Raw genomic sequence first — 15539 nt, forward strand, 5'->3', positions numbered from 1 at the left:
GATCTTGGGGGGGGCACTGAGGCGGGAGAGTGTGGTTTGATCCTCTTCCTTTTGGAGTGACCAAGTGGGAAACCCTTCAGTCTTCTTTTTTTAAAAAGCTAGGAGAGGGCAGGCATTCCCCACTTTGGGAAGCTTTTTTCTTTGTTTGTGTCCCAAACAGTATAAATAGTATGAAACTGATTTATGCACTTAGAAGGGTTGAAAGTGTCCATCCTGGTAATTCTCATCAGCCAAGCCAGCTGGCTCCAGCTGTTGGGAGGTCCAGTGTGAAATGTTGGTTGGAGAAGGCTGTGGTTGGGCAAGGTCCAAAAGCGCATGGTACAGCCAGCCCCCATCCTGAAAGCAAGCAGATTTTGGTCTGGCCAGTGTCTGAACTGGAGAAGGGCTGGCAATATGAACAACCTCATGTATATACCATCTTCCGTTCCATATGGGGGATGCAGGATAACCATGCAGTCATTAAACAAGTGTCCCCTTTAGTTTTGGACTGCAACCATCATGGGCTGGGGGGGGCATCAGAGTCCAAGAGCTGGAGGGCGCCAGCTGGGGAAGGCTGGTGTCAGGGGTTCAGGAGCAGAGGCGAGGGCAAGGGAGGAAACAGAGAGTGAAGGGGAGGAGTCCGAAGGAAAGATGAGCGATGACGACGACCCGAGATCTCCGAGTCTTTCCAGTGAATCGGAAGATTCACAGAAAGGGGCGCCAGTGACCAGAGCAAGGGGGGAGCTTAGGGGGACACCCCAGGAAGAAGGGACAAAGGGGGGTTCAGAGAGCAGCAGTTGGAAATCGGGGCCAACATCCCCAACAGAGCGCAGTGGGGAGGAAGGGCGCCAGGCATCGGGACCAGGCGGCTCGCCGCAGGGGGGAGGACATGAGTCAGGAGTGGCCACACCTCCATCGGAGAGAGAAGAAACGGTCAAACGGAAAGTGGGAGGTTGGGCGCGCGCGCCAAGTTCAAATGCACAGGAAGGCGGCACAGTAAGCAGCCCGGAAAGGGAGCCAGGTCCTAAAGCCCGCCGCAAGGAGACAGAAGGGTCCGGGGGGTCAGCGTCAGAAGAGTCCCGGAAGGAAGAGACCACGGGGGGCAGAGGGACCCAGAGAAGAACGGTCAGGAGGAAAAGGTGGAGTAAGGCTAGGGTATTAAGTTGGTGTACAGGAGGCGGGGACTCAGACGGAGCTTCGCCGGTCTAGCTTATAAGACGTAGAGTTGTGCGCTGCAGCTTGGAAATGGAAACTGTAAATCAATAAAGACTTTTATACAGTGAACGCTGGCTAGCGTGATCCTCTGTGAGCTCGGATCTGGAAGCAGCTCTGACAGCTGGCTTAAGACATAGCTGTATAGTTTTGACCTAAGGGGTGCAGGTACTGAATTCTTGTAAGTATTTTAGTTTTTAAAGTAGCAAACACAAACAGTGTGTTTTTTGGGAGGGGGTTAGGGTGACAATACTTCCTTTGCCCCTCTGGTTGAATTGTGTACATACAAGGCAGTATTTTTCCAAAGTCTCCAAAAACAGATGGGAAATAAGATGCCAAAACAATTAACCTTGTTTGGGTCACATGTTCTGAGCTTTTTTAAAATAAATGACTAAATGAAGGTTGTTTTGTGCAAGAAAAACTCTCAGCATCCAATTTAAAAGGTGCAAAGGTACAATGGAACCCGACAATCCTGTGAGAACTGAGTGCCAGGGATACAGAGGGAGTGAGGTGCTGAACCCTGGTTGATGGATGTTGTGGTGAATGTTTGGGTGTTACATGCACATAGAATCTTAGAGTTGGAAGTGACCCCGACATATGGCCACCCAACCTCTGCTTAAAAACCTCCAAGGAAGAAGAGGCCTTCTGATAGTATCTTCTCTCAGTCTCCTCTTTTCCAGGCTAAATATGCCCAGCTCCTTCAACCGTTTCTCATAAGGCTTGGTTTCCAGACCCCCGACCATCTTGCTTGCCCTCTGCACATGTTCCAGCTTGTCAACATCCTTCCTAAATTGTGTTGTCCAGAATTGTACACAGTATTCCAGGTGTGGTCTAACCAAGGCAGAAGAGAGTGGGACTGTGACTTCCCTTGATCTGGACACTAGATTTCTGTTGATGCAGCCTAGAATAGCATTAGCTTTTTTTTGCTGCTGCAACCCTGTGTGAACTCATGTTTAGCTTGTGGTCTACTAAGAGCCTTAGATCTTTTTTTCATATGTTGCTGTCACGCCAGGTGCCACCTCCCCACCCCCGCCGTATGTTCTAATACACATACTTTAAAGCATGCACACCAAACCTTTGTAATGATGCTACAAGCTTTGCATTCATCCAGTGAAGCTGAATGTTGAAAGAGTCAGGACAGTCAAAGGAACGTATCCCCCCCAGCTCATAGTTAAACTGCGGAATGTGCTTCCACAGGAGGTATTGAGTGAAGGAATGAAGGAAGGAATGTGATGGCCACTGACTTGGATGGCTGCTGGCCCTGATGACTCTGCTCTCCCTCCATTGGTGGAGGCAACAAGCTTCTGAGTGCCACTTGCTGGAAGTTGCAAGTGGGGAGTGTGTTGTTGTGCTCAGATTCTGCTTGTGGGCTTCCCAGAGGCATCTGGTTGGACCACTTCGGGAAACATGATACCCGGTAAACGGGCTTCTGAGTTGATCTAACAGGGCATTTTCTTTTTACAAAATCCAAGGTATTACCCATGACGTCTCTCTCGGAAGGGTCTTGGCTGTGGTCCCTGGGAAGCTGTGGTTTGCCAACGCAGTGGGTCAGTGGGTCTGGCTGTTAACCAGAAGGTTGGTGGCTGGAGCCCACCCAGAGACAGTGTGCATTGCAAGGGCTGGAATTAGATGATCCTTGGTGTCCTTCCAACTCCGTGATTCTGTGATTCTAAGGTTGATGCTGCTGGCTTTGGCGACATTGATCAAAGCTGCTTCTTTCGAGCCAGAGCTCGTAAGGAAAGGCAATGCTGGAGCGGGAATGAGGAGCCCCCCTCACCGGCCAGAAATGCTTGCAGAGAGTTTGTGTCTTTTGTCATCATTCTCTCCCCCCAACTTCTTCCCAGCTTCTGCTGCTCCTTTTTCCAGAGTCATCACTTCCCTGCACATAAATTGCCTTTTAAAAGCACAGGCCAATTTAGCTGAAAGTAGCAAAAGCTCAAATCTTAGGAAACTCCACAGCAGGTTATCTGTAAAATTCTGTTCCCCTTGGGGAGCTGAACATGAGGGGTAATAAAAAAATCTTTTCTTTTCTTTTCTTTTTTTACTGCCAAAGGGGGAATGTATGTACATGGGACTAGCAGGAGGGGTGTGGAGTATTCGCCAGCTGCAGTATTGCAGCAAGAGGAAATGATGGAAAGAGTTAAGGCTTGTTAAAGCACAGGATGCTCTTAATTCACATTGATTGTCAGAGGAGAGGAGGATCCTGGGAATGTTAAGGATTTCTTCAGCCTGAGCAAGCAGGGAGATACAAAACACAGCCACTCTCCCCTCCCTCCCCACCCTTATGAAGCTGGAAGTTCCAGCAACTATTTTTCACATTCTAAATTCATTGGGATGCAAATCTCAATTCCCACCCCCACCCTCCTGGAATCTCAATGGAATGGAAGTATTTGCATCCAAGGAAGCACACTTTAAATTATTTAAATTATTATTATTTAAATTATTATTAAATGCATGTTTAAGGTTGCATTCAAGCCAGTGCAAGGCTTGACTTGTCCCTTCCATTTTTATTAGAAGATTTGGTCACTCAGCAGCATGCACTTCCCTGACATTGTTTCAGTTTCAAGGGATACAAGAATCGCAGAACTTTTGCGTTCTAATTTAGTGTGCCCCAAATGCCATTTGTTAGATATTTAGAAGTATTTCCTAGGTGCTGCCTCTGAAAATAATAGTTAGAACATTTGAGACTAACCAGTCTGGCTGGTATTATTTTCATGAAACAATGCACTTTTAGAAACGGGACATCCCCCAGAGGAAGCTACAGCAGGGGATTTGCATATGAAGTGCTGTGGAAATGTTGATTGTTTATTAAATGTAAGAGCTTTACCAGTTCAGATGAAAGGCTCATCCAGTCCAGCATCCTGTTTCCCACGATAGAAAGCTAGATGCCTCCATCAAGCATCCAACAAGGTTCTACATCATCTCCCTTTGGAGGTATACTGCCTCTGAACCAGGAGGTTCTATGGAACCATTATGGCTAGTAACTTGCTCCATAAAATTGTCCTAAAAGGTAAAGGACCTCTAATAGTCAAGTCCAGCCACAGACGACTCTGGGTTTGTGGCACTCATCTCGCTTTACAGGCCAAGGGAGCCGACGTTTGTCCGCAGACAGTTTTTCCGGGTCATGTGGCCAGCATGACTAAGCCGCTTCTGGCGAAACAAGAGCAGCACACGGAAACACCATTCACCTTCCCACCAGAGCAGTACCTATTGATCTACTTGCACTTTTGCGGGGGGCATGCTTTCAAACTACTAGGTTGGCAGGAGCTGGGACCAAGCAACGGGAGCTCACCCCATTGCAAGGACCTTCTGATCGACAAGCCCAAGAGGCTCAGTGGTTTAGACCACAGCCCATGTCACAAAAATTGTCCTATCCCCTTTTAAAAACCGCAACCTTAGTGGCCACCATTGGACCTTATTGCAGTGAAATTCCACAAGTTAGCTTTGCATTTAAGAACTGTCTTGAACAACATAGAAGCAAAGTGATGGATTAAAAAATTAATTTCAATGTTGCTGTTTTCTCATTCCACAATGACTGCACTGATGGGGCTTCGGCAAAGGCTTTGTAGACCCAATGGTCAACAAAGTAGGGTACTAAAATTGGTCTTAATAGGACCTTGCTTTTGAAATCTCACATAAGCGTTATTGCCTGGGAAATGTCTAATGGTGTCTCCATATTGGACAGAAGCAATAGCATAGCTAATCTTGTTTTGCAGGCAACTCTGTCCCAATGGCAAATATATTGTGGAAGATGCTTGTGGAATTAGGAATTGATCATCATTTGCTGATCTTAATACAGAATTTATATTCCTTTAACATTTGCCAAATCAAACTCAATGCCAAAGGTCAGCTTTATTCCAACATCCCGAATACGAAAGGTGTAAAACAAGGGTGTATTCTTACCTCTTTTCTTTTTAATTTATTTTTATCAGATCTTCCAGAGCACATTGAAAAAGTAGAATTCACATGCCCCCAAAATCAATCAAAACCCGGTCCCATTGTTACTGTATGCGGATGATGTGGCCTTATTATCACTGACGATAGGTCTGAAACATCTTTTACTTTCCCTGGTTTCCTATTATGAAAGCAATACATTTTCAATAAATTATGAGAAGACAAAATTTCTGATCTTCTCTAATTCCTGGAAATTAGAGAAATGGAAAATTAGAGGACAAGAAATCCAAGTAAAGTAAAGATTCAAAGATATCTCAGAATTTTATTCCAGAGCAACTCAGGTTGGTCAAACCATCACGTAAGTGCTATGAAACAGGCAAAGTTTACCTCCTCAACAGTAGTTCGCTTTTCTTTTCAGAAAGATAACCAATTTATACCAGCTGATATTCAGATTTTTCAAACTAAAGTGTCGTCCCAGATACTTTTTGGGATCCCAATATGGATACAAGCATATAATAGTGATTTAGATAAGATACACTCAAGTTTCTTGAGACGTATCCTGGGGCTCCCAAGTTCAATCAAGTATGAGACGATGTGTGCAGAACTAGGTATACACACAATGGAATATTGGGTGTGGGCTAGCACTGGAAAACACTGGTTGCGTTGCCATTTCCGTTGCCAACCCTCGAGTCTGCTCTCTGACTTGAGGACTTTTATAAATCCAAATGGTTCTAACTCTTACATAACAAAATCAGATCTATTGGCACTGACTTGGAACTCATGTATAATTCAAGTGAGCAATATATCACTTAATCCAGGTTAAGGGTCATTGAAAAACGAAACATCAAGTCAGCTGTAAATAAAATTTGCTCCCCCAAGTTCTATGGTTTAAATACAACAGATAACAGGGTCACTTATATTTCACAATTAATAATTCCAGTCCAACACAGGGCCTTTATGTTAACCCAACTGAACGTTTTCCCCTCAGTTTTTGTCAAGGGCAGATATTCAAACATCCCCAGAAATAATAGACATTGTGGATGTTCTTTGAATGTGCTAGATGCTGTAAAACATACTCTTTTCTACTGCCCATTGTACAATCAGCTACGCAAACGTGTGCTATCCCCCTTTTTGGGTAGTCTTAACATCAAGGCATGGTGAAAATATCAGATTCAATCTGTCTGACATTAACCCGGAAGTAACTGCAAAGGTGGCTGAGTTTTTTGTCAATAGTATCTCAGAGTGGTGAATATCACTATTTAGTGGGAAGAAACTCCAATGAAAACCCTTGTTACATATTTTACATGGCTGTTTATTTGTATATTTTTTAAATATGGATGTTTGATGATGGCCTATATTTGTAATGTCTAATAAAGGTTTGGTGAAGTAAGTAAGTAAGGAGGCAAATGTTTTTTTGTTTTCTCATTACATCCCAACCAATGGGGACCTTGCCAGATGGACATGCCAGCAGGATTATGCAGGCAGCTTTAATTACTAAGCAGCACTAGATATCCAGGTATCTTCTCCTTAAGCTGTTAGATTTGCAAATACAAAACCCAATCATGTATCTATTTAAAAAATAACCCAAGTGTGGGGGTGGGGTTGGAGCTTTTTACAGAGAGACTTTTGGCTAGTTGATGAAAAGCCACTCGTGTGATGGCGTACGCAAGAGAGTTATAAATCTGTATTGCACTTTACAGTGGCCTGGTGATTAAAAGAAAAAGACAGGGCTTCTGCAGCTGTAATAGTTGTAGAGAAGAGGGGATTCTCCCCACCACCACCACCACCACTTCCTCTTTTTACTTGGCTACCCTATCAATGCACCTCATTTTTCATATTATTTATTTGGTAACACATGCTGTGCCAAAGTGCTCAAAGCAGTTTTCAGTTTAGGATGGCGGGAGGGAACCTGGGGTCCTCCAGCTCCTGCTGGACATCTGGCTCCCATCAGCCCCCAGCCAATACTGGGGAAACTGGGGCTGTAGCGCAGCAGCATCTGGGAGGACACGGGTTGCCCACCCCTGGCTTGAAAGAATGTTTTCTGCTCCACAAGCACAACCTTTAACATATTTGCTCAGTGGGACAGACTTCCAGGTAAATGTACATTGGATTTCAGTTCAACCGGTGCAGCTCTATTCATGCCTACTCACAGGCAAGTCCCACTGAATTCAGCAGGACTTGATTCAGATTCTGTTATCATTTCCCATCCCAGGAGCTCAAGGTGTCAAGGTCTGCAAGGTGCCTATCATCACACCTGGTCCTTCCAACGGTGCCGCACAGTCAGCCGGCCTCCGTAGAATTGGAGCTGCAGTTAGTAAATTACAGTATATATTGCCAGGGGCTTGGAGGACCCTGAAAAATTCTGTGCCGTTTGGTAGGATTTTATCTTATATACAGGAAAGACAGACTCACAGAACTCCCTCTCCATAGTACACTGTGAAATTTGGCCTTTCCTGAGGGTCTTAAGTTCTTTACTAACCTAATAGGCAGTCTCTCCTAGCTATACCGCACTGTTTTTATGTACTTCTGTCATTTTTATTCTGAAGAAGAAGAAGAGTTTGGATTTGATATCCTGCTTTATCACTACCCTAAGGAGTCTCAAAGCGGCTAACAATCTCCTTTCCCTTCCTCCCCCACAACAAACACTCTGTGAGGTGAGTGGGGCTGAGAGACTTCCAAGAAGTGTGACTGACCCAAGGTCACCCAGCAGCTGCAGGTGGAGGAGCGGAGACGCGAACCCGGTTCCCCAGATTACGAGACTACCGCTCTTAACCACCACTCCACACTGGCTCTCTGTTGGTTTGTGTGATTTACTTCCATAAAATAAAGGTGGAAATTTTAAAAAGGTGTAGGCTTTTTTTAAAAGAAGAAAATTGCCATTATTTTAAAAGAGGCTATAGCTGATTCCCACAGCAAAAGGGGTGTGCTTTGAATCCACAGAATATCCCAATTGTCACCAAAGGCATACCCATAGAGTCCCCTCTTCTCCTGTTGGATTTAAGCTTGGAAGAAGCATTTCCTTCTAACCAATAGAACAGGAGGTGAGGTGGGATGCCCACAGCACTTTCTCCCATTTTTCAAAAGGCAGGTTACCCCTGGACCATCCTGTAATAATAATAATAATAATAATAATAATAATAATAATAATAATAACTTTTATTTATATCCCAGCCAAGACCGGGCTCAGGTAAGGCCTCATGTAAGGCCATGGACTGTATAGACCCAAGGCTGCTGCCCACCTGGTTTCTCTCTGTTCTCTTTCCTAGGTGGACGGGCTCCTCTTCTATCACAAGGAAACTCATTACAACCCTGGTAGCACCCCATTAGTGGGCTGGCTCCGTCCGTACATGGTGCCAGACATCCTGGGCATACCTGTCCCCCTCTGCCCACTGACGGCCAAGCCAGACTACGCGGGACTCCAGCTGCAGCAGATCGTGGAGCGTAAGAGGAGCCTACAGCAGGCCGCCAAGGAGGATTCTTCCAGTGTCAGCACAGCCCCCCAGGACGGCCGCTATGAACTGGAACACTTGTCCACACCACAAGCAGAAGGCTTTCCCTCGGCTGTGAGGGACTCTGCGAGCAAGATGGAGAATTGATAGGTAGCCTGGGGTGGCTGCTTTTCCATGTTCAGGAGGAGAGCAAAAGAAACTTAACATGGGAGCAGCTCTGTTTTGACAGTACTTTGGGTAGGATGACCACTTCCATAATAATTCTCCAGGCATCGCAAGTTATTTAGCTGAGGCCTGAGATGTAAATCCTAATTGCTAGCAGCAGGGCTTGTTTAAAAGAATTAAAGCTGTGGAGCAATATGTGGAGCCGTCCTGTTCAGAGGCTTCTGTTGGTGAACTCATTCCGTTCTCTGATCAGTAGGGGAAAAGGATGACTAATTTCATGTAAAGGTAAAGGTACCCCTGCCCGAACGGGCCAGTCTTGACAGACTGTGGGGTTTGTGCGCCCATCTCACATCTATAGGCCGGGGGCCAGCGCTGTCCGGGGACACTTCCGGGTCACGTGGCCAGCGTGACATCGCTGCTCTGGCGAGCCAGAGCCGCACACGGAACGCCGTTTACCTTCCCGCTGGTAAGCGGTACCTATTTATCTACTTGCACCCGGGGGTGCTTTCGAACTGCTAGGTGGGCAGGCGCTGGGACCGAACAGCGGGAGCGCACCCCGCCGCGGGGATTCGAACCGCCGACCTTTCGATCGGCAAGCCCTAGGCGTTGAGGCTTTAGCCCACAGCGCCACCCGCGTCCCTCAATTTCATGTATAAATATATAAATAAAAACCAATGAGCCTTTCTAGTAGGAAAACAGATGTCTAGTTTAATAGGAAGAGTGTTGAATAAAATACATATAATAAGAAGAAATAAATTGAAAAACAGGTATAGTAGCATTGGATATCTTTAAGGCTTTTGACTGAGTAGAATGGCTGGCATTAGAATCCTAGAGTTGGAAGAGACCACAAGGGCCATCGAGTCCAACCCCCTGCCAAACAGGAAACACCATCAGAGCACTCCTGACATATGGTTGTCAAGCCTCTGCTTAAAGACCTCCAAAGTAGGAGACTCCACCACACTCCTTGGCAGCAAATTCCACTGTCAAACAGCTCTTACTGTCAGGAAGTTCTTCCTAATGTTTAGGTGGAATCTTCTTTCTTGTCGTTTGGATCCATTGCTCCGTGTCCGCTTCTCTGGAGCAGCCGAAAACAACCTTTCTCCCTCCTCTATGTGACATCCTTTTATATATTTGAACATGGCTATCATATCACCCCTTAACCTCCTCCTCTCCAGGCTAAACATGCCCAGCTCCCTTAGCCGTTCCTCATAAGGCATCGTTTCCAGGCCTTTGACCATTTTTGTTGCCCTCCTCTGGACACGTTCCAGTTTGTCAGTGTCCTTCTTGAATTGTGGTGCCCAGAACTGGACACAGTACTCCAGGTGAGGTCTGACCAGAGCAGAATACAGTGGCCCTATTACTTCCCTTGATCTAGATGCTATACTCCTATTGATGCAGCCCAGAATTGCATTGGCTTTTTTAGCTGCCGCGTCACACTGTTGGCTCATGTCAACTTTGTGGTCAACCAAGACTCCTAGATCCTTTTCACATGTACTGCTCTCAAGCCAGGTGTCCCCCATCTTGTATTTGTGCCTCTCCTTTTTTTTTGCCCAATTGCAATACTTTACATTTCTCCCTGTTAAAGTTCATCTTGTTTGTTTTGGCCCAGTTCTCTTATCTGTCAAGGTCGTTTTGAAGTGTGATCCTGTCCTCTGGGGTGTTAGCCACCCCTCCCAGTTTGGTGTCATCTGCAAATTTGATTAGGATGCCCTTGAGTCCATCATCCAAGTCGTTGATAAAGATGTTGAATAAGACCGGGCCCAAGACAGAACCCTGTGGCACCCCACTAGTCACTCTTCTCCAGGATGAAGAGGAACCATTGATGAGCACCCTTTGGGTTCGGTCAGTCAGCCAGTTACAAATCCACTGAGTGGTAGCATAGTCAAGAACGCATTTTAATAATCATAAAAAAATGATTATAGAAAGTTTATGATTTGGAGAATGATTTAAAGGATTAATATATCAATTATACTTGAGGAACAAGGCATATAACTTAGTGAACGATGGTATAACATAACAAATAACACTAGCCCAAGGTACAAGACAAAAATGCCCCCTTCCCCCAATTTTATTTGTATTGGTCATTAAAACTCTGGCCAATGTAATTAGAGAAGATGGAAATATAAAAGGAATAAGCAATAAAGAAAAAGAGAAAAGAAGGTTTTTTGCAGATGACACCTTGCTAACAATTGAAAATCCGTTGGAAAAATTGCAGGTAATAGAAGCACTTTTGGAAAAAATATTGAGAAAGAACAGGGTTATTAATTAATTGGTCCAAATCAGTCAACATGTGTGGAGAGAACACAGAGCTGTCCATGCAGCAAAAAGGAAATTATTGGATGTGAAGAGTACATGCGAGAGTCAATGTGTCTGTGATAAGCAAGTACTAAATGCATGCTTTTGTCTGTAGACTAAAGTGGGTGGGATCAGAATACAGTGGTACCTCTGGTTGCGAATGGAATCCATTCCAGAGGCCCATTCGCAACATGTAAAGCCCGCAACCTGAAGTGCCGTATCGCGATTTGGCACTTATGCGCATGCGTGAGTGGCGAAACCAGAAGTAACCCTTTCCGGTACTTCCGGGTCGCCGCAGGACACCACCTGAAAAAACGTAACATGAAGCAAACATAACATGAGGTATGACTGTAATTGCAGAATCTGCCTTGCAGGACCCAGCTTCCTCAGGACCTCAGCATCCAGTGTTTTTTAAAAATAAAAATGTCTAGCCTTTGAATGCAAAGATATATTAGCAAATGTATGGTCAGTTGGTCTGTTAATACTCCAGGTGGGGTCTGTGAGGCAGAATAGAGTGGGGCTATGACTTCCCTTGATCTGACCACTACACCTCTGTTGATTCAGCCTACAAGTGCATTAGCTTTTTTTGCTGCTGCATCACACTGTTAGTTTACGTTAAGCTGGTGATCTGCTAAAAAAACCCCAGATCCTTTTCTTCAGCCAGGCACTCCTCCTGCGCTGCTGGGATGGGTGGCTTCAACACATTATTGAGTTAATGGCTGTGGTCAGACCCCATAATTCTCTGTGATGCTGCAAGGGAGGCATGTTGCACGTTTGGTGAATTGTTCAAGCTCTGTATTTGCAACACGTGTAGTTAAAGCCAGGCAGCGTGGCATCGTAGCAAGGCTTCCTTCTAGGGAACAGGCTGCAGGCCTGATGGAAAATTGTGTGCCTTCAGCTTAGGTGTTTCATAACAGAAGAGCCTTCTAGATCAAGGCAGTGCCCCCTCTAGCCCAGCATCCTCTTCTCACAGCGGCTGAGCAGAAGCCTGTGGGAAACAAGAGCTTCTCGCCTCCCCCATGATTTCCAGCAACTGGCATTGCTGCCCCAACGGCAGAAGCAGAACATAGTCATCGTGGCTACGAGCCATCGACAGCCCTCTCCTCCTCCACAAATTTGTCTAATCCTCTTTTAAAGCCATCTTAGGTTGTGCTGTGGCAGGGAGTTCCATGGTTCAACTGTGCTGGGAAAGACCCCTGAGACCAGAGTGGGCTTGATGGACAAACAGTCTGACATGGTCTATGGCAGCTTCTGTCTCCTGTACTACGGAGGTGGGGAACCTTCAGCCCTCACGGCTAATTAGGCATGCCAGGCCTCAGAGGCGTTCTTTTCATTCATTTTATAACACATATCACCTTTTCCTCCAAGGAGTACATGGTTCTCTCCTTCCTCATTTAACCCCCTTAGCAACCATGTGAGATAGCTTAAGCTCAGAGGTGGTGACTGGCCAAAGGTCAGCCGGTGAGGTTCATCTCTCCCAGGTCCTAGTCCAACACTCAAACCACTATACAACACTGTCCCCCCTGCTTGCTTGCCAGACTGTTTAGGGCAAACGCCACCCTCTTTTGCCATGTTTGATGCCAGATACAGGGAGCCTTCAAGGCATAGTTAGAATGAGTTCAAGCAGGTAATGCAGATGGTCTTCCTCTGCAGACACAGCTCAAGCCCTGTCACGTTGTTTGGTGCAGAGGGAGCTCAGGATCTGGTCCCGCTTATGCTATTCATGTGATGCTCACATTATTTATTTCAAGTGATTTTTTGCACCACTTGATTGTAAAAGAAAAGCCAAAAAACCCTCAAAGTGGTTTACAAAGAATAAAACAATAAAATTATCAGTAAAAACAGTTAAAATTACTCTTGGAAACATTCAAAAAGAAAAGAAAATCAGCAACAAACTAAAAACATTGACATTCTACATGTCTCGGTAGGGCTACTTAAACAAATATGTTTTTAGCAGGTGCTGGAAAAAATGCAGTGAAGATGCTCACCTGATAGGCAGGGAGTCCCCAAGTGTAGGTGGAGCCACACTGAAAGGTAGGTTGTTTGCAAATGTGGAAGGGGTATTATGTGGCACCTGCAATGTGGGTCAGTTCCACAGACTGAAGTGGTCCAGAGGGCATCTATTGGCTAAGGCGATCTGGTAGAGCTTCCTTTACTAATAGCAACACCTTGAACCTGTCTTGGATTTGTAGCTGGGTCTAGTTACAAAGGGGCCACCGGGAGATACCTTCCCAATGCCAGAGCATTCTCATGGGCGCTGGGAAGTTTAGATCAGGACCCATAGGAAAAGCTTATCTAAAGAGGCAAAGCCAGTGTAGGATTCACACCGCGAAGAAGGTGTCTCTTACAGCACATTGACTCAAAAGCAGGTTTCTATTGGCTTCAATGGGATTTTCTCCTTTGTGCATGGAGTTGCCACCTTGATTTTTAGAAGTTGCCAGGGCAGGTTGCTGCGTGGGTATTCGTTTCTTGTCTGTCTGCTGCCGATGCCTTTTAGGGCTCCCCCCCCCGCCCCCTTGGGAGCCCTCCATCCCGGCTCGTCCTCGGCTTTCTGTTGCCGCTGCTGCTGTTTGTGAATGAGATTCAATTTCTGAATGGAGCAAGCAGAGAGGGGGAGGGAGGCTTGGCAGCGAAACGAAGCAGCAAAGGAAGCAGGATTGGTCTGCGACGGGGGGGGCGGGTCAGCTGGGCTTACTTCCTCCCTCCCTCCCTCTGCTCTGCCTGCTGCTTTTGAGGAACAAGCACTGCAGAAAGGAGAGGGAGGGAGGAGGCCCCCCACCCCACGACCCCCCCCTCCAGGCCACAGGATGGGTGCGGGGGGGTGAAAGCTTCCTCCTCTGATACAGTATATATAAAGGAAGTTGCTTCCTACTGATTCTCTCTTCCTCCTCCCTCCCTCCCTCCCTCCCTCCCTCCTTTTTCTCCCAGAAAGCAGCAGGAGGAGGGATCTTTGCAGGGTGAATATCTCGGCACAATCTGGAGAGGATTTCAAGCTTTGGGGGCTGGGAAGTTTTGCCATTTCTGTCCCTTCTTCCCTTCCCGTTAAGCCCCTTTGCCTTCCGATCCATATGTAGGCGTGTTTAATGCCCGAAGACATTCACCGCGGCTGAATCAGACTTGGCATTCTTATTTTATCAAGGGAGAGGTTTTTTGTTTTCCAGGACCTTTCTTTTTAATGGAACTTTTTTTTGTCGAAGTTGCCGTTGTCGCCGTCCCTGTTACAGTGAAAAGGAGAGAGGGGCGCAAAAAACACCCACCCACCGAATACTAATAATCGGGCGCACCCCTCCGTGCTCCCACCGCCCTTTTCAAAAAATACTTGCATATATCTATATATCTACAAAAGCGCATCATAAAAGGGAGGGAAGACAACGACGACGGCGAAGAATGCGATCCTCCAACTTTGGGAGCGACCCGAGCTGAGCGACCCCCCGGAAAACGTGGGAGGAGGAGGAGGAAAAAGGAGGCGAGCTGCTTTGGGAAATGTTTGTGGGCTGGTAGCTGTGGGGAACTTGCTCTCTGGCCGGCGTCGAGTCCTGGGAGCGCCCCGAGGGCAGGATGGCGGCGGAGCTGAGCCCCGAGGAGGAGCAGGTAGGAGCTCGCCGGGCCCCGGAGCTTGGGGGGCCGCGGCCAGGGAGGAGGGCGGGGCGGCCGGGATGGCGGGGCTTCTCCGGAGAGGCGCCTCTCGGCTCCTTCCCAGGTCTCGGGCTGCGATGGGAGCCTCTCGGGCCTCTTGGCTGCGCTCTTTTAAACGGCTTCGCAACAACGCGGATCGCGAGGGGAAAGAGTAAGGAGGTGCATAAATAGCATTTCTTTGCCTAGAGTAATGCTGCGCACCCATCTGTTTTGGGGTCGTCTCATTCCTGGGAGCGAAGCAGCGCCCCCCCCCCGTCTCCCGTCTCCCGGGCCGAGGTCTGTGCTTCCCCTCCCCTCCTCTTCCCGGGGGTGAAATCCGTTCTTGGGGGGCGGGGGGAGCTGCGTCCCTCCAAGTCCCGCCACCCCCCACCTCAAGGGGAGGGGCGGAAGTGGGGCCCCCTGGGGAGGTTTCCATGGAGATCAGAACCGCGGCGGCGGGGGGGGGGCTGCGATGCGGCCTAGTCGGAGAAGGAGCCTGGCCCCCTCCCCTCCCGCTAGGATCCTCCGATAAAACAAGCCAGGGAATTGGCTTCTTTGGGTGGGGGCTGCAAGGACACACTCGCTCTCGGTTGAGGAGGGGGAAGGCTAATTCTCCCCCCGCAGTTGTCTAGGGGGGGGTGGATCCAGCCGCCTCAGGGGCTCCCCCCCCCCATAAATTGACGCCTCATTCATTAACTGGTTTTTCTCTTCTAATCCTCCCCCCCCGCCCCGTGTTTGTGTGTGTGATGTTTTCTTTTTTTCTGGGGGGGGATTAGATTCCCCACCCCTTGTATAAAAGCTGTGAGGCCGGAGAGAGAAGCGCGACATGGAGCGGAAGTGCCGCGGAGGGGAAAGGCCGGCAAGCGCGCAGGATCCGCGGCCGGCGGGCGGGCGGGCGGGGAGCTGGGCTTCTGCCGGGAGCCTGGCGGG

At 47.5% G+C, this 15539-nt stretch overlaps 2 protein-coding genes across 6 annotated transcripts in view; both read left to right on the forward strand.

Moving 5' to 3' along the window:
- The window catches only part of SNUPN (snurportin 1), a 39981-nt gene extending 31081 nt beyond the window's left edge, over nucleotides 1-8900 (forward strand). For 3 of the 4 annotated variants that reach the window (XM_082198106.1, XM_082198107.1, XM_082198108.1), the window contains one exon: nucleotides 8352-8900. In XM_082198106.1, coding sequence (XP_082054232.1) covers nucleotides 8352-8681 — 330 coding nt within the window. In that variant the 3' untranslated portion in view covers nucleotides 8682-8900. The remainder of the gene's footprint in view (nucleotides 1-8351) is intronic. The other variant, XM_082198109.1, reaches the window with a different exon arrangement.
- A 5558-nt stretch (nucleotides 8901-14458) lies between these two features.
- Nucleotides 14459-15539, forward strand: part of PTPN9 (protein tyrosine phosphatase non-receptor type 9) — an 82208-nt gene continuing 81127 nt past the window's right edge. The window contains exon 1 of one of the 2 annotated variants that reach the window (XM_082198070.1): nucleotides 14459-14585. In XM_082198070.1, the coding sequence (XP_082054196.1) occupies nucleotides 14553-14585 (33 nt within the window). In that variant the 5' untranslated portion in view covers nucleotides 14459-14552. Of the gene's footprint in view, nucleotides 14586-14641; nucleotides 14782-15539 lie in introns of those variants that run through there. The other variant, XM_082198071.1, reaches the window with a different exon arrangement.

This window comes from Podarcis vaucheri (genome assembly GCF_965113315.1).
Source record: "Podarcis vaucheri genome assembly, chromosome: 14".
Classification (NCBI taxonomy): Eukaryota; Metazoa; Chordata; class Lepidosauria; order Squamata; family Lacertidae; genus Podarcis; species Podarcis vaucheri.